The 27,582-nt window shown below is 33.1% G+C and overlaps 1 protein-coding gene across 1 annotated transcript in view; it reads left to right on the forward strand.

Moving 5' to 3' along the window:
- Nucleotides 1–3,699: 3,699 nt before the first annotated feature.
- The window catches only part of LOC140169835 (uncharacterized), a 38,394-nt gene continuing 14,511 nt past the window's right edge, over nt 3,700–27,582 (forward strand). Inside the window, exon 1 of the mRNA XM_072193138.1 lies at nt 3,700–3,870. Within this exon, the coding sequence (XP_072049239.1) occupies nt 3,813–3,870 (58 nt within the window). The 5' untranslated portion in view covers nt 3,700–3,812. The remainder of the gene's footprint in view (nt 3,871–27,582) is intronic.

A 27,582-nucleotide genomic window follows, 5' to 3' on the forward strand; every position in this document is an offset into this window, starting at 1 on the left:
CACTAAATATCAATATTTTTGTCTTGTAATCTTATCTTAAAATACACGAAACGGCAAACGTGGACAGAGTGAATAACTGGGTATATTTCTTAAAAAGGACATATCTTCAATAATTGTGAGCCGATTGAAATAATTGTTTTGGATTATTAAAGCTAACGATTTAAGGTTTCTTTATGTACCAAATATATTTTTATTGGGACACCCTGTATCTCATATGTGACGTGTCATGTCAAAAGGAGACACTTTTGGGTAGATTATCAATTTTGAGGTTTTAAAATATCTTAAATATAGATATATTTTGCCCTACAACGCCGTTTTCTCCAATGAAATCGGACATTTCTAAGGGAAGATATTGAGTTCGTAAGTTATGGTATTATAAAATTGGAAATTGAGATATCGGCCTTTAAAAATATTATTGACAATGTTGACAGTAGGAATTACGTTAAAAATGTCTCAAAAAATACAAGATGTCAGTTATATTCTAGTCTGAAACTATCAGACAATATTTTAAACATTAATAACATCACAAATTCGCAACAAACTCAAATTGTGAAAAAATCACCCCGAACAAGATTTTTGGCTATTTCTCCATTTACGATCCTGCCCAAAAGTGTCTCCTTTTGACATGACACATATTTCTGTAATTTGAACTTTAATATCCACTTGTATAATATTACAACATACGACAGTATGCATATGCATGATCATGATGATATATGAGCTAACAATATCATTACATTTGCACATAATTTTATTTGTAAAATGATGAATATTTGATAATGATGTTCTGTTGTGATTTTTAATATGAGACCGTAAACTACAAATCAGCCGTAAAGTCGGCCCGGTCAATTTTGTTTTATTTCGTAAGCTTTATCATAAGCTTTAGAATGGTATATCATTTGACTTCAAAACCATATCCAGAAGCGGGTTATGGTTTGTTAAACTCTGGCCCTTCAACAAAATGTTACTTTTTTCGGTGCCACATGTGTCTCTTTTTCCACATTGCTGGTAATAAATATCAAACAGTATATTGGCGGTCATTTCAAATCATTATCCTCTTCAGCATTAGGATTATTGAATGATTTAAACGGTGTTTGACTCGCGCTATCAAATGAGAAACACGTCGCAACAAATTGAGGTACCTATGGATACGACCTTCACGCACATTTTACACTCTAACTCAGAATACAATTTGCCGACTTTACGGCTGATTCGTAGTGTACGGCCACATATATGGTAACCCTGTCTATGTTTCATTGGACAAAAGAAAATAAGGTTACGGCGAAGACCAACGGTGGATCTAGCGAGCTAGCACCAGCAATTAACATCGGTAGTGAAGGCGGATGAGTTACGACATCCAAAGTCAACGGCAGTCCACTGGCGGATGAACAGAGGAGAAGGGAAATGGTGGTCATCCTTATAGCCCACCCTGTAGAAGGCTACAGTATTAGCCTAGAGGTAGAGGGTGGTCATGTAGTAATTAACATCGGTAGTGAAGGCGGATGAGTTACGACATCCAAAGTCAACGGCAGTCCACTGACGGATGAACAGAGGAGAAGGGAAATGGTGGTCATCCTTATAGTCCACCCTGTAGAAGGCTACAGTGTTAGCCTAGAGGTAGAGGGTGGTCATGTAGTTTGGTGTGCTAGGCTATCGGTCGGAAGGTTGTAAGATCATGAGCGTTCTCATTTATCCTCTATCCCACTCATTGTAGCCCTAAACGTGCAGACACCACAGTGGGTGCATAGCGTGCCGTGGTTAGGAGAGTCGCGTAAAATGGTAGTCCCATGTACCAGAAGAGCAATATCTGGACATGTAAAAGTTGCAGGCTTTTTCGTAAAGAGCAGGGGATCAGTCTGGGCGTGTTGTCTGTCACACTCAGCATTGAGGTCAACTTGCCCTTTGGGGCTTGGCAGCATATCGACCAGTGGCGCGCTTTGAGGAATTTGAGTATTCAGAAAGCGTGGATAAATGCCGTTTTTATTATTATTGCACTATTGGGCCTTTAATAATAAAAAAAAAAAGCCGAAATAAATACCAAATGGACAATGAACATAGTTTTTTCAAGTCTACATACCGTGGCAAATTTTAGTTAATCTGTGGATCTCTGCAGCTGTATGGTACATTCTCAAATATATTTTAGACTTTATAGGCCATATTTCCCACACAGTCATGGTCACATGTTTTTGTCAAAACATTCCTCAGCAGCAAGTGAAAAATCTGGTAAAATGATATACAATTGAAGCAACTGAAAAATCGTTATGATAACGTGCACGACAAACAATATTGTTGATGCTTACAAGAAGTGAGTATTCTTGGAGGAATAATTGTCTGTTATTCAGTTTTCAATGAAATAGTTGTCAATTTTGTGACGGATTTTCTGCTATTCGGAACTCTCAACCTTATAAGTCAAGAATACCAGATGAAAGTAAATATTTTAGCTATCCGAAAAATGATGCTTTGAAACTTCTTTGTGCATCAGCTAAGGTCAATGTATAGATAAGTCGCAACTCTGTACTACTTAATTTGTGCGAGAGCATTTTAAAGAAATTTGGTGAATGACCGGAAGTGTTCCCTAAAAGGCATGCGACCCCAAATTTAAGTTTAAGTTTGTCAGCTAATGTTACTTTATAAGTTTGTTAGTTCCTACTACTTAATTTGTGTAGCATTTTGAAAGGTATTTGGCAAATGACCCCTTAAATGACCTTTGACCCCCAGTCGGATTTTAAATGTTGTGCAACAACGAAGTCAATGCATGTGGGAAGTCCCAGCTCTGTACGAATTAATTTGTGCGAGAAGTAGCATCAGAAGGCATTTAAAGTAAGCGCTAAAGACCTTTTACCCCAAATTGGAGTTTTCTACACATGTTATATAATAAATTGTTTATAATAAAAGGTTTATTTAAGAAGAATTATGGCCTCAAAAAACACCGAGTGCATATTTTTGATCAAAAAACCACATAAACTCAACGACTCAAGACTCTCAAGCTCCAAGAACTATCTGGGATAATTGCATTGAAGTAAATTTATATTAAACTCGTGAGTATATGCTAACAAAGGCATTATTATTTTCCTGATTATGATATTTACATGTTACGAAAAGTAATTTAACATTTTCGCGTGATTATTTCGGGCCCAAATTTTCCACCAAAAATACCTCACCTTAAGGTTATGAATTATTTTAAACTGTTGTGATTTGGTAGTTCACAGCATCTTACGAATGGTAGTGAGCTTTGGCAAAAACTGCATTGCTCAATTCATAGCGAGCGTGTAGAAGAATTAAAATATCACGGCTATACTTTTATAGGTGCTGCAGTTCTTGAGTTACGTTGTAAAGAGGGCTGAAACAAAAACACTTTTGTAAAACGTACATAACTCATCAACAGCAATAAATTAAGCAAGTATGCAAAGTATACGATTTGTAGAATGAACTTTTGCAAAACATCAAGGTGTTAATTTTTAATAATATATTGATCTAGATAAAGAAAATCGATTTTTAGGTTGCTTCGACCATCAATACCTCGTCTACCCTATTAAATAACAGGCGAATGTCGTCTTGCCTTCAATATCCGTGACTGAAATTGCACGACCCTGTAATTGCCATGCGCACTACTGCCTGACTGTCAGCGCAGTGATCCATTAAGTCATTGGTATATGCCATGCACGCTTTCGATACCATTGAAGCTCAAGTACATACATAAGACCTATATATTTTTTTTTACGCAAAGAACTCAATTCCACACTTGTTGAGCTGAATATTTTGCACATTGATTTACAACGTTTGCGGAGGTCTGGAGTTATAGATGGACAAGGATGACTTGGCTAACATTTTCAATACCGTTTCTTTTGATGCCGTATTCATTTGCTCTCGGTGAGTTCTGTACACTTTCATGACTTTGGTATAAGTTATCCTATTGCCTCTTACGTAATTCTGGCGCGTAGCGACCATGCAGACTAGTCGGACATTGCCCGACCAATAAATTGCTGCAGATACAGTGTAAGCAGAAGAAGGAAAAGGAAAACAAATGGAAAATTAAATAGGTATTTACACTGAGGAAATCAATTATTTCTTCCTTCGTAACTCATTTTTTATTTGTCCGATAAGCATGTATTGCGATCATTAATTTGCCGGTGGACAATAATATTATTATTTGCTAAACATAAAAAACGCTTCACCAGCTAAAAACGAAGCATAGTTTGCTGATATTCAATATCGTTCATAAAACGATGAAAATAGTGGACCCAATCAAGCGGCACTTATTTGAAACACGTACAAGACTATAATAAAGACGATCAAGCATTTCAGAACCCAGGTGAAAGATAATATTATGCTTAATTACATTTATCATGCTTATTACTTTATTTAATATATCCTAGTGCGGCTTCGTATACCTTTTCTCTGTGAATCTTAAAATGTGTCGCGTCATGTCAAAAGCAGGCACTTTTGGGCAGGATCGTAAATGGAGAAATGGCCAAAAATCTGCCCGGGGGTAATTTTTTCACAATTTTTGTTTGTTGCGAATTTGAAATGCTATCAATGTTAAAAATATTAGCCATTTTTCAAGGAAAATCCTATTCTCAACATTGGCAATAATATTTTTAAAGGCCGATATCTCAATTTCCAATTTTAAAATACCATAACTTACGAACTCAATATCTTCGCTTAGGAATGTCTAATTTCATAGGGGAAAACGGCGTTGTGGAGCAAAATATCTCTATAATAAGATATATAAAACCTCAAAATTGATAACCTGCCCAAAAGTGTGTGCTTTTTTGACATGACACGTCACAAATAATGATTGTTTTTGGCAGTGAATATACATGGGGCTGGGCTCTATGTTGATATGTTGAGGTTTATTTTTTGAAACATAATTATCCAGGGGTACTTGAATCAGACCAACCAGCTTCCTAAGTTCCTCTTCATTCAATATATGTGTCTGTTGTTGTTGATGTATTTAAAATTGAACATTAAATGTTTCATTTTAAAGTTGGAGCTTTTCGCGGGCTGTGCGTACACATTTAATACCACGAATAACATTCATCATCATTCTACTATGTCTATGTACATAATATCTTGCATGGTAAAAAAAAGAAGCATGTTTAATATTAGTCTGTGTTACAGACCGTGTACTTAGTACCTATTCATAGGTATATATCTGAATTTCATTGAACAAACTGAATTGCTAAATAACAGTTTATTGTTAACATGGAATGATTAATATCATTGGCATAGGTTGGCATTGTTAGCGTTTATTCAGGTCATGCATCCATATCTTATTTATATATTCCAGTATACATAGAATATTTGGTTGGCAGAAGGAAATAATATTAGAAGTAGTCAAATAATAATAATAATAATAATAATAATAATAATGATAATAATAATAATAATAATAATAATAACAATAACAACAATAATAATATAGGTTTTCTCAGTTAATTTAACACATTTTTCGTTATATTTAATATGTCCATAAAATTTGGACGTGTGTTTTAAATTTCGTCTTTGGTCAAATAAATTCATATTTTGAACAGATTCATACAATGTTCATTTTATTTCCTTTTAGAGCGCGTTGAAATCGTCTCACCTGTCGCGTGGACAGTACTTGCACAAAATATAATTAGTCTTTATTCATTAATTTTCATGCTTTGAACATGTTGATCAAAGCAATTCGTCCTCCATTTGTTATAATAGTACATTTTAGTTTAGATTTGAACCACTAGTCTTGAGTTCTCACTTAGCTGATATAGATCCGAACAGACATGTCTAAATTTATTCTGACCAAATAACAGTTATCACAATATATAATATGGCATCGAGACAAAGAGGTCCATACAACCACGTTTAAAACATTGTATGAATATTTTTGATCAAAATCTGAATATATTTGACCAAAGACGAAATTTAAGTTTACAAACAGACACTTCCAAATTTTATGGACGAATTCAAAAAATGTGTTAAATTAACTGAGAAAACCTATAATATTAATATTAATAATAATAATAATAATAATAATAATAATAATAATAATAATAATAATAATAATAATAATAATAATAATAATAAGACTAATAATAATAATAATAATAACAACAACAACAACAACAACAACAACAACAACAACAACAACAACAACAACAACAACAACAACAACAACAATAATAATAATAATAATAATAATAATAATAATAATATATAATAATAAAATAATAATAATTCGAGTGAATGTCCATATGTATCATAGAAATATTGTATTTAGTTCACAATTAATTATGTGTTGATTGACTGTTTAAACTTAAAAAAGCCAATAACAATAATAATACGAAGAAGCCTTTTTGAAGTGCGAATGCCTGATAGGGGGCTCCCTTCAAGGTGGGTATAGATATCCAAGATGGCGGATGTTAGCAGTGCATCAGCTGTGCCGCAGGTGAAGCTGACTGTTCTTTCCTTGTTTATTTGTTATGCAATATAAACCAAACAAAATTATTTTAGAAAGTAACTAACTTAATAATACTGGATCTATTATGCATGAATTATTATAAATATATCCCTAAAAGTGTAGTATATGCCACAGTTCGTGTTGTTGTTGTGGATGAAAGGTTGTAGATTACTAATAGGGATGCCCACTGTCAATACAGTTGCCACTAGAACGATTTTCCATTTACTGTGTGAGTGCACTCACACATGTATTTTCTATGGAAAAACTGATCGATATAGGAAATCCCAGGCCTGTTAAATGGCGTACAGTAGGTTGATGTGATCCAAATGTAGGCCTATATCAGAGTGTATCAAGAAATTCCTGATTCCACCAGAAATCATTAACCAATCTTTTTCCTGATTGGTCAGTAAATAGAGAAGACCTTTCTTTATGAAAAGATCAACTTTTTTTAAAGAAAACTTTAATGAGATGAGAACTACAACAGGTTGAAGTGACACCATTCTGTGCATCAGGTGTTGAAACGCAATTATCTCCGAATTTTGATTGATTCAGACAAGCAAACTTACATACTCATAAAATTTAATTATTTTTGAAGACAAAATGTACAGGATGTTAAGAAATTAAATAATGTTTAATCCTGCCGAAACCCATCTCAAATTATGTACTTCTGACCACCATGTCCATTTTAGATATGCTACATCATGGCTTCCATGCACACACATTATATTGCTCAATGTAGTAAAGATAACCTTTGAGTTGGAGCAAATTTCTCAAAATTGGTAATGATTAATGTTACCAAACTTATATCATGATGAAATATAATCATTTTTGAAGATAAAATGTGCTAACCTTAAAAGATTGAACAATGTTTAAGACTGCTGCTATTCATTTGAAAAAAGGCACTTATTGTTCAGCTCCTCTATGGAGACATTTTCCATGGTCTTATATTTTTTGTTGTATGTCAACAAAATCGTTTAAATTTGCATGATGATCTTATTTCATGTGGTTATAAGCAAATATACTGTTCTAGATAACGCTAGTTAATAAATACATTAAGAAAAAGCACCTTAAAATTGTACTTTCTGTTAGTATTCCATTTTTGACTTAAACTTTTCAATATGTTCTAGCAGCCCTATATAAAACCGTGACACTCGAAAGGCCATATCGCTGGAATGAAACGTCCGATTAAATTTTTTTAAACGCCTAAATGTTTCTTTCATCAATTCCCAGCCAATACGTTAGGTCTGAATCAATTTAAAAGTACTTCAGTTTTTAGTGGACATGCCTATTACTAACTGCCTAGCTAGAAAGTCATTTTTATCATGACAAATTAATTTCAATTCAATAAATTTGAAGAGAGATCGCATTACGCTTATGTTTAAGACATGCACGAATAAATGGTCTTGCTTCCATCTTATAGTGCTGATCTTTTAATCACAAACAATCCTGGCCGATCTCTTCTCTCTGCGTCATGAAACCAGCAAGGTGTAAAACTAAATTTATGGCGAGCGGGCTTTCTGCAGTGTTGCACCATTCTATGGAACAAACTTACGTTCACATTAAATCATTTTCATCTCTTGCACATTTCAAAAGTCAGCTCAAAAACGCATTTGTTCAAAATTCCTTTTACTCATTCATAGGAGCCTTGAAGTCTTTATTTAACTCTATAAAGTGGCATGACTTTTCGAATTGTTATTATCTTTGCTTCTGTAGTTTGGCTCCCTGCGTTTTGATATTGCTTTTCTTTGTTTAATTTTGTTGTATTTTGAAATTCACCCAGCTGCGATTCACGACTTCCCCTTCCAAAATAATCTTATTAACGCTATACTTTGTGAACTTGCTAAACAAGTAGTACTTTTTAGTTTGTATTTTTAATACTCCAAAGTGACTGTGCAATCCGACCATTTCTGAAGTGTATTATGCAATGTTTTTCTTTATTCATTTTATTATTATATATTACTATTTTAAAAGTGCAATATTAGTTTCTGTAAATGAAATTTTATATCATTCAGTGTGTTATATAGATGGCATTCTGAAAATTTTGGCATGTTGGTTGTTTTTATCTCTTTAAATTTGTCATGTAATTTGACCTTCGGGTCACCTTTTGATAAATGTGAATAAAATATGAATATATCGGTGAATATTGTTCGCACATTTTGATCATAAGTTGATCGCTCAACACCAGCCTTTTAGTACTATAATTATAATTATGTAATTATTGTAAAGCGCTGTGAGATATCATTTTGTGATGCGCTACATAAGAAATAAATTATTATTATATTATTATATTGAATTCACCCATATTTTGGTGACACATTTGTGACCTCACGCAGACTATTTCGCTAATGCGCTGCTACAATTATACTTAATTGGGAATTAGCAATTTCAATGCTAAAATGTGCCACATGATAAAACGGGCCAAAGTAAAGCGCACCTTTGTCATTGTTAAGCCTTTTTTCAGATTTTATTTCATAATTAAAGTCAATTTTGTTATAAATGGGTCTAAAAGAAGAGGTCCAGATACACAGCACTATATTTTTTTGTGGATTTGCACCCAATATTGAGCCACGGCGGTTACTTATTATCAGGCCTACACTTGTGAATACAGTCTCTAAGGAAAAAAGTTGGTACTGAGACTGCAGTGTACACTGAACAACCCCCACCCCCACCCTCCATTGATTTTTCCTACACCAGAGAATATTTCCACACGGAATAAATGCAATTTTATTCCCGAAGAAAATTTTGACAAAGTATTTTGTATAAATACAGCCAATAGGCATACCATACCCCCCCCTCCTAAAAAGGTATGAAAATACCAAAAAAGACTTTATTCCCTGGATCTTTCAGCAGGTTTTCTTCATTCCCATATCTTTTTACACAAAAGCATTGTAGTTGCACTGTATTGTATACATTTTAGTAAGTTCTCATCCACAGTACGTGGCTTTCTCTTAAAAATTCACAATGAAAAATACCTTATTGTAATACTCAATCTGCGAAACACACTTTTACTTTAATATACAGCCTGTCTCGAAAAAATTGTGCAAGTGAAAAACGCCCTCTTTGGCAAATAGAAAATACCGTTGTGACATGATACTTACATCAACGTCAAGGGCATATATTTCGCTCTCAAATACCGTTTAGTCTGTTCAATTTGCTTGTTTTAATCTTAAGATAAAATCACATATGTGCCACTTTTACTAGGGAAGAGGGCTGTACATGTAAATCATTAATAGCATCACGTTTATGAGTTCCTTCGTGAAATCTAAAGAATGCATCAAAATTACACAACAACACAAGATTCTTTTTTCTGTGTTTACTGTTTTATCACGTTACAGGTATAATGATTCTCTTTTTCCACTTAAAACAGATTAAAGATAAATAAATATTTTACATTCTGCTGTAAATTTAAATGCATGTGCATGTCAATGATTTTATCATGGCAAATACTGTTTCTTTGTCACTCAAGACATGTTATTTTAATAACAAACAAATATTGCACACTTTATATAGGTTAATCAACGCGTATTAAGCAGTATACAGACTTCTTATTGTACGTACAATATTGTATGTACAATATGTACGTTATTTAATCTATTGCCATTCTATTTCCAGTAATGTTTAAGTTCTAACGAATGTTTGATGACGTAAAATCGATAATATATTTCTGCTAGATATTGTATGTAACATATTATCGATTTTTCGTCATCAAACATTCGTTAGAACTTAAACATTACTGGAAATAGAATGGCAATAGATTAAATAACGTACATATTGTACATACAATATTGTACGTACAATACTCGGAGTCTGAAGCCCGCTTTACTCGTTGGGAGAGAAATAATACAAAATAATACACGCGCGCTGCTGTTGATGCGTCTAATACACGAGACTATTATTGATTTACATTGTACAGCCCTCTTCCCTAGTAAAAGTGGCACAATTGGGATTTTGCCCTTTCGTTGTTAATTAAACATATCTCGAGGTTAAAACAAGCAAATTGAACAGAACAAACGGTATTTGAGAGTTACGACTGCGCCATTGACGTTAATGTAAGTATCATGTCAGAACGGTATTTTCTAATTGCCAAAGAGGGCGTTTTTCACATGCACAATTTTTTTGGAGACAGGCTGTATATATAAATGAAACCATTTTAATAATTTTGGGTGGTCATTTATTTCTAGCTTTGCTCTGTAGGGTTTACCAACCTTCAGATTAAGCACGTACTTTCTTTCTCTTGCTTTTGTATATATTTTGAATAGGCCTACTTATTAAATGAAACTGAAACAGAAATAATTGAAGGTGCGTAAGGGAGGGCGGTATTCGTATTAAGTCAAGTTTCAATGAAAACGATTATGGATGGAATTTATGATGTCTGTTATAATGGAATCCAAATTTTAATTAAACTGCGAGAGTTAAAGTGAATTAATAAGTTAAACAGATGCCATTGAATTAATTGCCTAGAGATAGCTTACAACAAAATGCATTAGTAGGTAATGGCAATTGATGAAAAATGGTTTTATTTGATGATCGCAGAATACGCGGTGATGGCTTAAAAAATGCCCAGTGATTTATAGTGAGCTACGCACAAGCACAAGCCTAGACGTTGATCCACAAGCCTCAAAACACTTTACAGGTTGTCGCTGACCACTACGGCCCAACATTATTCCATAAACCATTAAACCATTTAACAACAATTCAAGGACTTTGCTGCTTCAAAAGCGCACCCTTAATGCCACAAATAACCATCGCAACCAGGATCAGCTCCCCGAGTTTCGTACAGGTTACACCGAGACAATTCCTTGTCCAGGGGCATTTCAAGCTAACTCAAATTTTCCACGAGAGCGTACTAGGCACCACCAGGGTTCGAACCCGCAACCTCTCGCACCATAGTCGAACGCCTTAACGATTGAGCTAACTTGACTTTTAAGTTTTAAGGCTGAAGAGTTATTGTAGAGCTAGACATGTTATAGTCATTTTTATCATAGTCATTTCAATTCAAATGAATAATACTTCACATTTGAACTTTATAAAATTACAAACTTTAGAGAGTTTTCAGGTTTTTCATCATAAAAACCTGGATTTTTGGTGGAAAAACTAGGGTTGTCGCTGATCGGAGCGTAACCAACACGATGCATTTAAAACCATTATGGCATCATTCGACCAATAATAATTTTAAGTTTTTACTGTATTTACTTAAAGTCATAATGTACGATCTTTTTTCAGAATTTACATTTATTTTTTTCAAAACCGATTTTTTGGCATATTTGTAATACTTACACATGTTCTAACTTAAATCTATGAGCAAACTGTCAAATTTGTCCTATTTGTAGTAAAACGGGACGATTTTCTGTTGGTCCGACATAAAGTCATAATTTTTTAGATTATGACTTTATGTCGGCCACGATCGCAAACCGTAGTCTCCTACAAAACTAGCTTGGTTATACGCTCCCTCCACATGTATGGTATGGTATGGTGTCCGTCAAATGACGAACTTTTATTAATCCTTGTCGACCCCTTCCGGAGTATGAAAGATGCATAAACATTACAAAGACAACAGAGGGCGCAATGGCGCCAAATAGTGCAGTCATAAAAGATACATACATGTACATGTAATTTCTTAGAGCTACAATGTATTATGTAATACAGATTTTACTTGTTAAAAACTAATACTAATTAAGGTTGTTTGCTATAAAAGAAAATAAATAAATTTCTGAACAAATATAAATAAAATTTTATGTACAGGGTGAAGATAAAAATAAAATATTTAAGCACACAAGTAATAATACCAATTTTTAAACCATACAACAATATTCACAAAAGGATGAAAGATAAGTGAGTTGAATCATGAAAATTTTTTAATGATAATTTTGATGAATTTGCATAAATTTTTGAGCTCAGTATTGTTTGTAGAATTTAAAAGTTTGTGCATTTTCAGAGTATTTGGGTTTTTGTAGTATTGTTTACTGATATACTTTTCTCTATCACTTTTAAAGAAACTACAGGTAAAGAGATAATGCATTTCATCACCCACTAAGTCTTTTGAGCAAAGGTTACAAATGTCGTTAACTTCATTGTTAAATCTTTTAGATTTACAGGTATTCTAATATTACTACATCTAAACTTACACATGCTAATCTATTACTATAATCTAAGTTAACAAGGTAATATTCAAATGATTTGTTTTCTTTGAATATCCTGTAATTGAGGCAGATTCTGTTACTATTTACATCATTGAGCCAATTTTGTTCATCAATATCACTGATACGCTGATCAAGAGCACCTTTAAGCCAAGTTGAATTATGATTACCTTGATTCAACCAAGTGTATCCAAAACCATTTTGATTCAGAATGAGTTTGATTTTGTTAATCCATCCAAATTGATGTGTATTATCATTCTTTTCATGTATAGTTTTGATAAGACAATACAATGTTAAAGAATATTTACTCTTTTACCAGTTACAAGTCTACTCCAGAAGTTGATCATTTTTTTATCAATTATGCTTTGCAGTTTATATTTACCGGTTTCTCCATATAACATACAATTAACAGTTTTCTTATTTACTTTGAGAAGCCTTCTGAGAAAGTTTCGATAAAAACATGTGGAGGGAGCGTAACCAAACTGGCCGCGTACGGAGACTAACTCTGAGGCCGCACTCGCTGTCCTAATCCAAATAGTGCGAGATGTTTCGATTGATAGAGGTGAAGTTTATGATTGTTGTTTCTTTGCAAATTCCCAATGTTTTTCGCGTCCAAATGTATTGGGAACTTTCATAATGATTGCATATTATCATTTTAGAAGAAAAAAAGAAAAATCTAAAAATTTAAAAAGATCGTACATTAAGGCTTTAACGTAAAGGTAAGTTAGAGAGATTTACAATTGAACTTCAAAGGTTCTATATTGCAATAATATTACTGTGATGTTTTGAGCATTTTTTTTTACATTCAAAATAAAATCTCGATCTCATTCCATTACCTGACGTTGACGGAAACTTCATTACACACACGATGAGATATGATACCCAATACACGAACATCTCGAAGCGTCGATAGGAAAATGTTATAGATGTGAGAAATTACAAATAAACTATAAATAAAAACACAGAAATACAATACAAGATTGAAAATACATCGAAAAAAAATGTTATAGATGTGAGAAATTACAAATAAACTACAAATAAAAACACAGAAATACAAGATTAAAAATACATCGAAGTATACCAATTGTGGAAAAAAATCTATATATAAAACCTGAACCTGTATTTAATCCACCCAAACAATCGGACAATCGGATATCGACATTATCGAAACATCGAATGATATTATCGAAAGTATACCAGAGAAGCTTAATTTGAGCACAAGAAGAACTAAGGAAATATTACAGAAAACAAGTGCCGGACGAGAGACCAATAATTTGTGTTTGAAAACCGTAAACCGAAACTAAATTTGTACGCATTAAACTCTCAAAAAGCATACAAAATTTAATCTACACTTTAGATTCATCTGCATACTTTGTCAGACTTGATGGATATAAGGTGCAGCTCTCAAAACTGCATCTTTTCTTACATAATGAGCTATTGTGACCGAACACAATACTCTGTAACATTCAAATTGCACCAGGTGTGTGAAACTAACAATAACGATTATTTTAATTAATGTTTCAACAACTTTTTGATTTATCTTTTAAAAATGTGTTTCATTTGGGTTATGGTTTTGGTAGTTCATGGCATCTTACGAATGATAGTGAGCTTTGGCAAAAACTGCATTGATCATTTCATAGCGAGTGTGTAGAAGAATTAAAATATCACAGATTATACTTTTATACTGTCCTATGGTTCTTGAGTTACGTTGTAAAAGAGGGCTGAAACAACAACACTTTTGTAAAACGTACATAACTCATTAACAACAATAAATTAAGCAAGTTTGCAAAGTATACAATTTGTAGAATGATTTTTTTACAAAACATCAAGGTGTTATTTTTCAATAATATATTGATCTAGATAATAAAAATCGATTTTTTAGGTTGCTTCGACCAACAATACCTCGTCTACCCTTATGGTACTATCTTCTGGTGATTATAGTATAACTCCTCACTGACTGCACCCACTAAGTAGGTGGAAAGAATAGCTTTAAATTATAAAATATAAACCTCATAAAGTAGTGCTTATTCACATATTAATAAATTTGGAAAAGATTTATTGATCATTTTAGGTATAAATAGCACGATCGTTAGAGGAAACATCAAACCCCGGGCATCAAACAAACAATGATGACATTTCATATGATAGGAAATCTCTGCGTCGTAAAATGTTGTGCAAGTTTGAGTGCAGGTCGACCTACGCGAATCTTTAACATTTTCATTTAGAATTATCATTTGGAATCAACAAAATATATTTCACACAACAACGTATGGCTAAATTCTTTCGTTGGAGTGTTTAAAACATGAAAAGCCATTGGTCGTACACAATTTTATAAGGTACTTTAATCGGATCGGGAAAACCTGTATTAAGGCATAGGTAGAATGAAATAAAATAATAAACAAAATAATGAAAAAAAACCCACTTTTTTCATATTTTCAAATGTATCATTCAAACTTATTAACCAAGATATCATTTGAAAGTTTGGCCTTTATTCTTTAATGTTAAAATCTCAATGCATTTGAAGGTGTCCATAAGGTTCCTATTAATATGGCGTATCACATATTTTTACGCAATTCTGTACTTGTTGAGATTAATAATTTGCACACGGGAAGGTCTGGGTTATAGATGGACATAGATGGTTTGGCTAACACGTTCAAAACCGTTTCTTTTAATGACGTATTCGATTGATATTGGCGAGTTCTTTCCACTTCCGTGACTTTGGTAAATAAGTGCCTGCTACGTATTAATTAAGCCGCGTAGCCACCGCCCGGACAAGGTATAGGCTCTTATACATTACCAGACCAAATATATTGCTGCTGATAAAGCGTAAGAAGAACACTAAGCAAAGGGACACAAAATAAATGATTATTGATATAAAGAAAAATACATTCTTGGTTCCTGAAAAAGACAGGGACAAGTTGAAATGGCAAACACAAAACGTTTTACAAAATTTAAAAAAGTTTACAGGTCGAGTTATACTAAAAGTATAATAGTTTTAATGACATTAAGAACATTTAATGCAAAGCATTTAACAATAATGTTCTTAAAGTTGACAAAATATTTTTCAAACATGTGTATGAACAAATATTTTGCAAGATCATTTAGACAACATTTTCAAAATATCGTTATAGTGTTTTTTCATATAAAAAGTTTTAAAATGTGTATAACTTGACATTTACATGTTATTTAAACGTTTTGTACAAAATCAAAACGCGTTTATAACATTTTTATAACGGCGGGTTATATTGAGGGTATAAAACGTTTTAATGAAATTCAAAAAACTTTTTGAAAATTGAATGCTAAACATTCTAAATAATGTTATTAAGTGTTGACAAAAGATTTTGCTGCAACATGTTTACCAACAAATATTTTACAATAGCATTTCAACAAACTTTTTAAGATGCTGTTGTTGTGTTTTTCATATTGTACAAGAAGTTTAAATGTGATATACTTATATCGGATATGGTAGCAAAAATAACAGTAATTTGCCTATAAACATTGCCAATTTACCAACCATGTTTTAAAATAGCTGTTTGTTGCTATGACAAAGGGAACCAATATTTTATAGATATTTTCACGCATTGGGCTATGTAATTCAAACGTAATCAGTGTTGATCATTTTAAATTTGAACCCCATACTCCCCCTGTATTATGGCTTCCACAACTGGATTGAGTATTTCAAATGGAAGTAACCCGTGAATTGTCTATTCTATTTGAAACTCATACTCCCTCTGTGGTATACTTTACCCTAATCTTCCACAGGGGGGTATGGATTTTAAATGGAATAATTCATTCCACAAACACTTATCATTCTAAACCATTTGGTTATTTTTGGTTATTTTTAAATTCCCCCTCTCTCTCTCTCTGACAAAAGAAAAACTCTCTTGATTCGTTAATTACCAAACTTGATGAATTTGTTTCAAACACCATTAGTTTGCCGATATTCATTATGGCTGAAACCATAAAAAAACAGTGGACCCGATAAAGTAAAACTGACTTGAGAAGGCTATAAAGACGATCAAGCACACGACACAATACGCAATTATATTTAGTACTTTTTTTTATTATAAATAACCTTGTGGTGCTTTCAATACGTTTTCATTTTAATCACATCAGTCTAATGTGACACTATTGTTTTAAATTGACTGGTGTATCTGGTGTTTAATTATCTGTACCTTTGATTCTGCATAGTTCCTGAATACTAATTGGGGTGTATATTATGTGACGCGATCAAGCAAAATCAGTCGGAACTCGGAAATATAAAATTTTCAGTTTCTTATAGGATAGTAAAAAGCATTTACAAAGTTGGATTTTGCAGAACACCCCATTAAAATTGAACAACCAATTCCAAAGATATGAGCAATTAAAGAATTTCCAAAACAATAGGAAACAAAAGGAAATATTTCCTTTGTGTGGCTATGTCTAAAAATCAATATTTCCGAGTTCCGACTGATTTTGCTTGATCGCATCACATACATGTATAGCAAATATATAAATATTTGAATTTGGCTATTTATTTCAATAGGTTGTGTTGGTATTTGTTACAGCGAAGATTATCAGTCTGGATAGTCGTAATCAAAATATGTCCCGATAAAGTTATTTTGAACAGATTAAAAAGCTTCGAACGATATTTCAAAATTGCGAATGATATGTTGTGTTTCATTGACATATGTACAAATGGAAATATATAATTCCAAAAGCGGTAAGAATTGGACAAAACTATGAGAATTGAAAATTTTCTTATTTCAATGAAACTTTCAACCCTGTGGACATGTTTTCTCATCCAAATGAATGAGAAATACTAATTAACGTGTAAACAACCTGTCACATTGTTTTAAACGAGAAAATATGACAAGTCCCGATCAGTGCCACGAGATTTCAAGTTGCATAGAAATGAGAAAATTTTCAATTCTCATAGTTTTGTCCAATAATCGTCGCTTTGGGAAAAACTCTCGTTATAAATGTCTCGTTATAAAATTCTATTCACTTGAATGAATTCTCATTTTAAATTTCCACTGGTGATATATCTGATATATGCGTTATATCTTTATCATCTACTGAGAATACTTAAGAGAGAGGTTTGTCACGACAGATGATGCATCCGGTCTTGCCGTTTATTAACGGAAACAGTTTAAAAGTACCCATTTAATCATGCGCTACTGAGCTCCTCGTGACCTACAAATACAATGTGTGTCCCATTGATACAGTAGTCAATAGAACTCACACATTCTACCTTGGTTTTAAAAAGGACCGCAATATAATTATTATTTGATTAGGAATGCAAACAATATATTATATAGCTACCATGTAAGAACATAGTAGGCAGAAGTCTGTGCAGAGGTAAAAGACATTTTTGCATTTAATTGCACTCCCTCCATCTGAGCCCCAAAACGAGAGAATCAGAGCAGAGACACATACACGCAAAGTAAACTTTGAGAGAGTGAGGCTAATGCTTTTAGAATTGAGTCGAGAGCTCTTTAAGGGCTGGGGTAAGGGCAAATTAAAGTACTGGTAACTGGAGAGAGCAAGCGACGAGGAATCCCAAATCACATCGCCAGGTAATGACCGGGCCACTTAGTGCAAATGTGCATTTATTTTGGAAAGTTCATGTTTGTTTTTAAATTTTTTTTCCGAAATTGGATATTTTGGTGATATTTCAAGAAAGCGACATGCCAAAGACAAATCTTTTGGCACATAGTTTGTTATTGTTAATACATCTCTTTTCTGCAAACCTACGTTATAATTCGTTTGGGTGATTTAGTACTATTATAAATTTTGTGACTGCATTTTGGCATTTTCAATTCGTTTTAAGCTTACCGTGGAATTAACGCTGATATCTGGCCCTGCTCCTTTTATAATTTCTGTCTGATCGTCGGATTTTGCAAATAACAGAATCTGAATAAGTATCGTATTCCTCTCGGTGGATCTTTTCATTATATAATTAGTTTGAATTCCATGTTACAACCAAAACTTTATCTCTGAATTCGGGGTTCAAGGCTGCTTTCGGAAAAGCCGTAGTCTTCGGTACTGTATTAATATCTCAAATAAGTGCACTTGTGGTGAACACGTTTTATACTTCCCGCATTAATGATTACGTCTACGCCTAATATAATATACTTCTTTGTACGTTGATTGTACAGTGATTGAATCACTGACACATTTATTTATTTATTTATTTATTTATTTATTTATTTATTTATTTATTTATTTATTTATTTATTTATTTATTTATTTATTTATTTATTATTTATTTATTTATTTATTTATTTATTTATTTATTTATTTATTTATTATTTATTTATTTATTTATTTATTTATTTATTTATTTATTTATTTATTTATTTATTTATTTATTTATTTTATTTTATTGTTCGATTGATTATTTGAATGACGTGATGATTGAGTGATAATTGATCGATTGCTACTTTAGTTGTAGGACTTCTATTTGAATACATTGGTATTGATTTATTCCGTTAAGCATTATCAAGGATTAATATCAAAGGTTTTAGTGCAGATATGTAGTTGGCTTAGAGCGTGTTTATAGTGGTGTACGGTATTTATACGGTATCCTTATACGCATATGGGATTAGGATAGAATGTGACTTATCCGTTATCTCGGCTGTTTATAGTGGCAATCAATAGCGCTATTCTGAATCCGAGGTGATTGAACTCAGCGTGTTCGAGGTCACCGCAATGCAATGTGGGAGACACAAATATGGAGCCAGTTTCAAATAGTTTGCCGTCGAAATGATACCGGCCATTTTTTAAAACATTATTGCTACAGTACCGTACTATATTTTTAGGTGATGTGTTATTGTAGTGACAAATTTGAGCTCGGAGAGTTATATTACCCTGCTCCACTTCCTTGAATAACGGTATCGTTAATCCCTGTCTGTTTATAGTGGCCGTATACGGAATAAATATACTGCAATATCCATCGATATCGAAGGATATCAGTTCCGTATAATATGTGCGGCAAATAGCGCTATTGGTCTGTTTATAGTGACGACCAATACCGTATAAGATGTACTTATACCCTAAATACCGGATAATCTGGCTCACTATAAACAGGCTCTTAGTGGTACTATCCCGTGCTTCAGACCAACAGGTACCGGGTTCGATTCCCCATCTATGTCTATTTTTTAAGACTAGGAAAATAACTGCAGTAAGTTTATTTTGCGCGCGATCTCAGTTAGTCATTTTCTGATGACTGTGCCTCTTACAGACACCCTCCCTCTGGAATCCAAACCACGGTTCGCTCTCTTCACATCCCTTAAAAAGATGACATTTTTTATACGTAAGAAAAATTATTTCTTTTCATATTTTACGAAAGTCATATTATTAAAAGAAAATTTGCAAGTGTAAGAAGATTATTTTTTTTTGCCTTTTGTCTGAAAAGATGTCCAGTTTATAGGGTACTTTATACATGTACGACCAGTTGGCTACCTAATTAAATACCAATTTGGCTACTGTTAGTCTGGTGCAAATAATAATAATAATAATAAACAAAGATTTAATATAGCGCCGTATGCAGAAAAGCCTCAAGGCGCTTTACAGAGAAAACAATGCAAAACCTTAAAAACTACCAAATATAACTTCAACTTACACATGATAAATGCGTTTAGAGCTTGGTTGCATCTTTGTTGTATATCCATCATCATTATCAACAACTGTCTTTAAGATTGGGCAATTCCAATTGAAATCCATACCCCCTATAGAAGATATGATCTTTATCTCCCACACAGGGGATGTGGATATGGCAACCCTATTTGAAATTAAGATTAAGGTCATGTCTTCCATACAGTCTTGAAGACAGTTATTGATGATGATGATGATGATGATGGATAGCCCATTTTGACTAGAAGTAACAATAGCTAATGCAATGGTGAAAATAACTGAGACAAAAATATAGCTATCTGTCTCTTAAGTGCTTTCAACTGGATTGATTTAATTCCATTAATAAATGGCACACTTTCATACGTGTTTGAAATACAGACTGCACAAAAAGTAACGCAGCTGTTATAAATACACATATAGGGTCATAACTAATAATTGTGTTCATAATATTTCAAGTAAAAATACGGATGATTTATTTTCGCACATTTTGATTCCCCATTTGTCCAATTTCGTTCAATATTAACAACACAGCAGTGCTTTTAAAGAAAAATGCCCGAATTTAAAAGTTGAAGATAATGGAGGATTTTACGTTCCACAATGCTTGCGTAAGAACCATTGGTCGCTGTAAACTGCAACTTTTAAATTCGGGTGTTTTTCTTTAAAAGCAGTAGTCTACTGTGTTGTTAATATTGAACGACATTTTACAAATGGGGTATCAAAATGCGCACAAATGAATCATCCTTCTTTTTATGTTAAAATATTGTGGAAACAATTACTAGTTCTGAAGCTATAGGCGTATTTATAACAGCTGCGTTACTTTTTGTGCAGACTTTACAATGCAACAATATATACTAGTATTCTGTCTGTATTTTTCCATACAAATAGAAGGAAGCAATCATATATGACTTTCAGTAGATTACCTAACACTGCAATAAAGTTTTCTTTGTGATGAACTAGAAAAAAATAGAAATTTCACCCCAACATTAGATATTGTCAATTTGTCATTCTTGAACAGTACGTGTTTTTGATTCTATTAATTCTAAGAGGTAATCAGTAGGTGGGATATTTGTATTTCCTATAGGCCTACTTCACGCTTTGTTAATATTAGTTGGCACACTTGACATATTCTAAAGCTCTGAAATCTTCTGTTAAGGGGGGTATTTGTTTCAGACCTTTTGGCCTTCTGACAGGGCCTTCAGAGCATCTCATTGTTGTTGTTGTATTGTTGTATTTTTGAATGAAAATAAAGATTTTAATTGATTGATTGATTGATTGATTGATTGATTGATTCTTCGAAAATATGTATTCATTTGTGGTATATGGTTGGGCACATACGCGTATGCTTACAAGTACCAAATTGGACCATTTGATATCCTTTTCACTTGAAATTCAGACCTGAATCGTTTCAGCTTTTTAGCGAATTTCAGCTTTCTTTTTTGTTGTTGCTCAAATTTACCAGTTTTATTTTATTTTCAGACCAATTTGAGCTATTTTCCCCAATTTCACACTGTTTTTCAGCTTTTTTCTCTAAAGGTCAGTTTCAAGTTTGAAACTATATTGTCTCACACAAACAAAACTACATTTTCTGAAAGCTTATGTTCTTAGGAATCCAGTTGGTTAGTTGGTTGAAAATATATAGGGTGATATTATGTTAAAGGTGGGTGTAACACATGATAAATTTCTCGCTTTTTTAAGTTCACAAAGTTTTTCTACCTCACATCACTGAGGAGCATCATCACTGTGGTTCCTTTCATGTTCTTCTTCTGAGATCAAATCATTTTTGCATAATTTGTTATAATATTATTAAATAAGACAAAGGGTTATGTGTCAGAATAAAAAAAAAAACAATTCACCACCAAAAGAAAAAGGACTAACTAATAATTTGCCACTGGAATGTTTTATGTTTATGTAATATATATTTGTCTGGAGGTACAGAATAATAATAATAATTATGGTTGGTGAAATCACTGTGACCTTTTTATATCCATAACCAGTGGCTATTTTTAGAAATTGGCAACTTTCCATTGCACAACTTTTGGCAACTTTTCCAGTGGCTATTTTAGCAATGGAAAGAGGCAACTTTCCATTGCACGCCGGCAATGGAAAGTTTTCGGGCAGACTTTGTAAACGCTGTCCTTCACAAATTACAGGTCATATCCTTGCCAGTGAAGTGTGATTTGTAAAGTGTGATGTATGCTTGACTTACATGATTGTGGTCCATATGTTTCCTTGTTGTTTTGGTTGTTCTTGAACAATGCTGGTCTTTGACCAAATATGCAAAGATTCTCCGTATTTCTGACTTTGTTTCGTGTCCCACATCTATTCTTATGCTTTTATTTTCAAACTAGGTCATATCCTTGCAAGTGAAGTGTGATTTATGAAGTGTGATTTAGCCTTGACTTACATGTGGTCCATACGTTTCCTTGTTGTTTTGGTTGTTCTTGGACAATGCAAGTCTTGGACCAAGTATGTAAAAATTCTCGGTATTTCTGACTTTGTTTCGTGTCCCACATCTATTCTTATGCTTTTATTTTCAAACTAGGTCATATCCTTGCAAGTGAAGTTTGATTTATGAAGTGTGATTTAGCCTTGACTTACATGTGGTCCATACGTTTCCTTGTTGTTTTGGTTGTTCTTGAACAATGCTGGTCTTTGACCAAATATGCAAAGATTCTTCGTATTTCTGACTTTGTTTCGTGTCCCACATCTATTCTTATGCTTTTATTTTCAAACTAGGTCATATCCTTGCAAGTGAAGTGTGATTTGTGAAGTGTGATTTAGCCTTGCCTTACATGTGGTCCATACGTTTCCTTGTTGTTTTGGTTGTTCTTGGACCATGCAGGTCTTGGACCAAATATGCAAAGATTCTCGGTATTTCTGACTTTGTTTCGCGTCCCACATCTATTCTTATGCTTTTATTTTCAAACTAGGTCATATCCTTGCAAGTGAAGTGTGATTTATGAAGTGTGATTTAGCCTTGACTTACATGTGGTCCATACGTTTCCTTGTTGTTTTGGTTGTTCTTGGACAATGCAAGTCTTGGACCAAATATGTAAAAATTCTCGGTATTTCTGACTTTGTTTCGTGTCCCACATCTATTCTTATGCTATTATTTTCAAACTAGGTCATATCCTTGCCAGTGAAGTGTGATTTGTGAAGTGTGATTTAGCATTGACTTACATGATTGTGGTCCATATGTTTCCTTGTTGTTTTGGTTGTTCTTGGACAATGCAGGTCTTGTAATATGTAAAGATTCTCGATATTTCTGAGTTTGTTTCATGTCCCACTTCTATGCTTTTATTATCAAACTATTGAGTTTTGGCTGCTTTGTTTTCACGATGGGTTTTGGTATTTAATTATTTGATTATTACAGCATCACATCATAATATTTCTGAGCTATTGTATTGGTTCTTAATTTGGTATTTACCGTCAACGATATGGCAATCGTTGCAAAACTGCATATTATCAAGCGGGCCAAAGTTACATATACCTGATATGTAACTATTTTGTCATTTTGGGTGAAATCAAAAGGATTTATATAAAATACAGTGTTGGTTATTTGGTCACTTACAGACACTTACGTAGTTTCAGTTAAAAGGGAAAGTATCAGAAGCACTTTTGTCCAGATTGAATGGGATGACAATTAGCCATTGTCGTCTTCGGTCATAAACTTTGTGAACGTATAAAAGCGAGAAATGTATCCCCAATTCCTCCGAAATTGATTGTTATAGGCAAAGTAATTTTCAATAATTCATTCTGCCAACTATAAGTGTTCCTTTTGTTGTTACACGTGAAGATACGGATATGACCTTCAACAAGTTTGTGTTACAATGAAAAGATTGACATTACGCCATTGTTTGTTTTTTATGGGTATGGGTGTAATGAACTTTCTGACCTTTATCAGCATGAAACGGGAAAATCCCACACAAAATATTTTTGGTATATGAGTAATTTCATTTAGAAACTTTTAAGTTTCTAAATGAAATTACTCATATACCAAAAATATTTTATTTTGTGTCTTAAAAGACACAAAATAAAATTAGAAACAATTTTCTCAATTTCTTGAAAAAGGGCCGTAAAATATCCCCAATTTTGGTCAAAATTGTGGAAAAAGTCAAATTTCGATCCTTTTTGACCCATATTTTTGATTATTCCAAAATTATTGAGAGAACTGTTTCTTGTTTTGTGTCTTTAGAACATAAATATGCAGTTTTTTTAAGACACACAAAACTATTTAAAGCAATATTATAACATTATCATACAAAATAGATTAGCAATTCTTTGACATAAAATGTTAGTTTTTACTGTCAGATATATCCCCTTTTATTTTTGAGCTGAACAACTTCGGCAAAGCAAAGTAAATTGGAATTTACTACCAGCGCGTATGTCGCCAATACGTACCACTCCTTCGGTCATGTTATGGTACGACCCTTTGTTGTGTAGATCACCGTCCTGCACGCCGTGTGTACTGTGTGTTATGAACATCGTGTATGCGTTCGACTAATAATTCCATCGTAATAATAAGACGCCGGTTCCGGCGCTTTATTCAAAATCTCGGATTTTGACAAAACTACAGCACCTAGAGTCTTGAATTTTGCAGGGTATATTGGTTTAATAAAGTACAATATAATCGTGTAAAACAGTGAATTAAAAAAAATCAGTGAGGGCGTCCTCCTCAGCAAATGTTATAATATGGCTTTAAGTGTTGTTGGTGTTTTCCAGCTAAGGCGGCAGCCACTATGAAAGTGGCTATACCATCTTGAAAAAAATAATGGATTACCTCATATCCAAAATTGTTCTGCAGCTAAAGCACTATAATATTCCTGGTTGATTTTGTACCAATAATAGGTGAAAGAAGTGTCCTGTATTTACATGTGTTTGTTGTTTTCAGCTAAGGCAGCGGCCATTTGAATATGGCGATCCATCTTGAAAAAATAAACCAGAATTGTTTAGTATTGCTGTATTACTATTACTTGCATTATAAAGGTACACAAAATGCTTTGTCAACTCTATAATAACATATTAAAATATCGTGCATCTATTTTTCAAAAGTGTTTTTAGAACGTTATTGGCGTTTTTATACCCTTTATACGAGGGGGTATCAACACTATGGTGCAAAAATGGTCTCATAAGTATGTTTATTTTTTTTTACAGGCGACGCTAGATGCTAGTAACCTGCTGCCCCAGTTACTGCGCATAAATTGCAAGATTGAGAAAATTGAGGCAAGCAGCGTTATTAAGATCCTGCATTTGAAGGGTTGCAGTGCCTAGAAAATCGATGATGAAATGAAAGTTATCTTCGGTGGTGATTGTGATATTGTCACTGTTGCTTTTTGGAAAATGAATTTTTATTTCATCACAGATTTTTTGGGCACTGTAACCCTTAAAATGAAACTTAATCATGCTACATGCCTCAATTTTCTCCATTTTGCTGGTTATGCGGTTACATAGGCAGGTACTGACATCTACCATTTAAAACTGAGACTCAAATTTAAGAAGTTACTTAATCTTTTCATCAATAGAAATATATTCAATAATTATTTCATTACGGTTATTTAAACACAATCCTTTTAAGCGAAACTTGTCTTTTTTGCCATAAAAATCCCCTTAAAAATACACATTTTTTCAAAAACTTTTAAAAAGCCAGAACTTCTTTGGAAGTTGAGACCCCAATTTTTTGAAACTATATGGTCAATTCCAGCGAAAGCGGGACAAAATTCTCTCTATGTTAACTTTCCACTTTAAAATGTCATTAATAAAGGAAATCACGTTATTGATGGAGCATATCATGTCACGTCCAATGTGCTCTCTTTGCGCATATAGGCCTTTACTGGCAAGTCATACCAGGGAACAAGTTATGATGGCTTAAATGAATTGGCGTTACCCACGAATTCAAAGATAAAGCACCATATATGTCATTGAAGATCCTTCAATCAAAATGAAATTATTACCGGTAGAAAGACGTCTGCATGATCTTTCATCATACGTAAAACGATTGAATTCCACCAAAGTTTGTGGACTCTAGAGGCCATTAAGTCAATTTGGCTAATAATTTTGTTACCCGCGTATCAAAAATAAAATGATCGTTCTGAAAATGTTAAGTGAATATGCCATAAATGACTATATCATGAAACGAAGTTTCGTTCTATAATTCTGAGGTCCAAGTGATTATTTTATGCAAATACGTTTTACCCATAAAATTCCATAAAATCAAATTTGACGTTACCCACGTATCAACTGTTACCCACGAGTCCAGCAAATATAATTGCAATAACTTAAATTAACATTTAATGACTTTGGACACTGAATTTAGTTTGACAAGCGCTTAAAATTGTAAATCGTAAAAATACGTTCACCGCTTTAAAAAAGAATCTACGACGGTTTAAACTTTTGTTACCCACGAATCCCGAATAGATGCTAACCTTGAAAAACGAGGAGATTGTTTATTTTAAGTTTAAATCAGCACATATTCAAGCCATGGGTATGTTATAATTTTTACAGTACTTACAGTTTATGCACCTAAGAAACGCAAACCCCAAACGGTACTATAGTACTTATAGCTTTACCCACGAATTCGGCGTTACCCACGAATCCAAGGATTTACTCGTAAATTATGTTTCTTATGCATCTTAACATTTTGAAAACATGCGAAATAGGTTCTAAAACAGTCCTGTTTAATAGCGTCCTCTTGAAGGTATACTGAAGCTGTATCATGAAGTTTTGATTGATTATTCTAAATTACCATTTTTTGGGTAAATGCAATTGGTTAGAGAAACGGGAATCATTGAAACACAATGGAGGAATAACCGCGTGATGGTTTCCAACCTTCTGTAATATTTTCTATTTTGCTCTTACCAATACATATCTTCAAATATGTGTTACCCACGAACATTTTGGTTACCCACGAATCCTTACTTAAATTATAGTTAACAATGTATTGATAGTGTTTTAGTTCATAGGAACTGTCAAACACGAGTTAATAGAATATTGCTACATGAAAATATGGAATGATTTTACTAAAATAATAATATAAAACTGTTTGCTCTGTCTAGTTGAATTTGGCAACTTCATTATTCTCAAAATTTTTATACCCAAAATGCCATAATGATCCATTCTAAATATTCCATGTAGTTTGTAGTTTGATTAAAATTCATTTTAGTGCCATTGCAGCCTGAATTATTGACATACGGAAAAGTATTTTTTATTTTTATTATAAAAAATAATAGGAATTGCTATTTTCCAGACGCTGTTACCCACGAATCCATCCGAGATCCTCATCCTGCGACGAGATACAAAATCTAACTTTATATTTATATGAAGTATTTATTCTAATCTTTCGAAATAATACAGTAATGTTAAATGACAGCCATTTTGGAAAGAGTTCGAAGA

The sequence above is a fragment of the Amphiura filiformis genome, chromosome 14 (assembly GCF_039555335.1).
Source record: "Amphiura filiformis chromosome 14, Afil_fr2py, whole genome shotgun sequence".
Classification (NCBI taxonomy): domain Eukaryota; kingdom Metazoa; phylum Echinodermata; class Ophiuroidea; order Amphilepidida; family Amphiuridae; genus Amphiura; species Amphiura filiformis.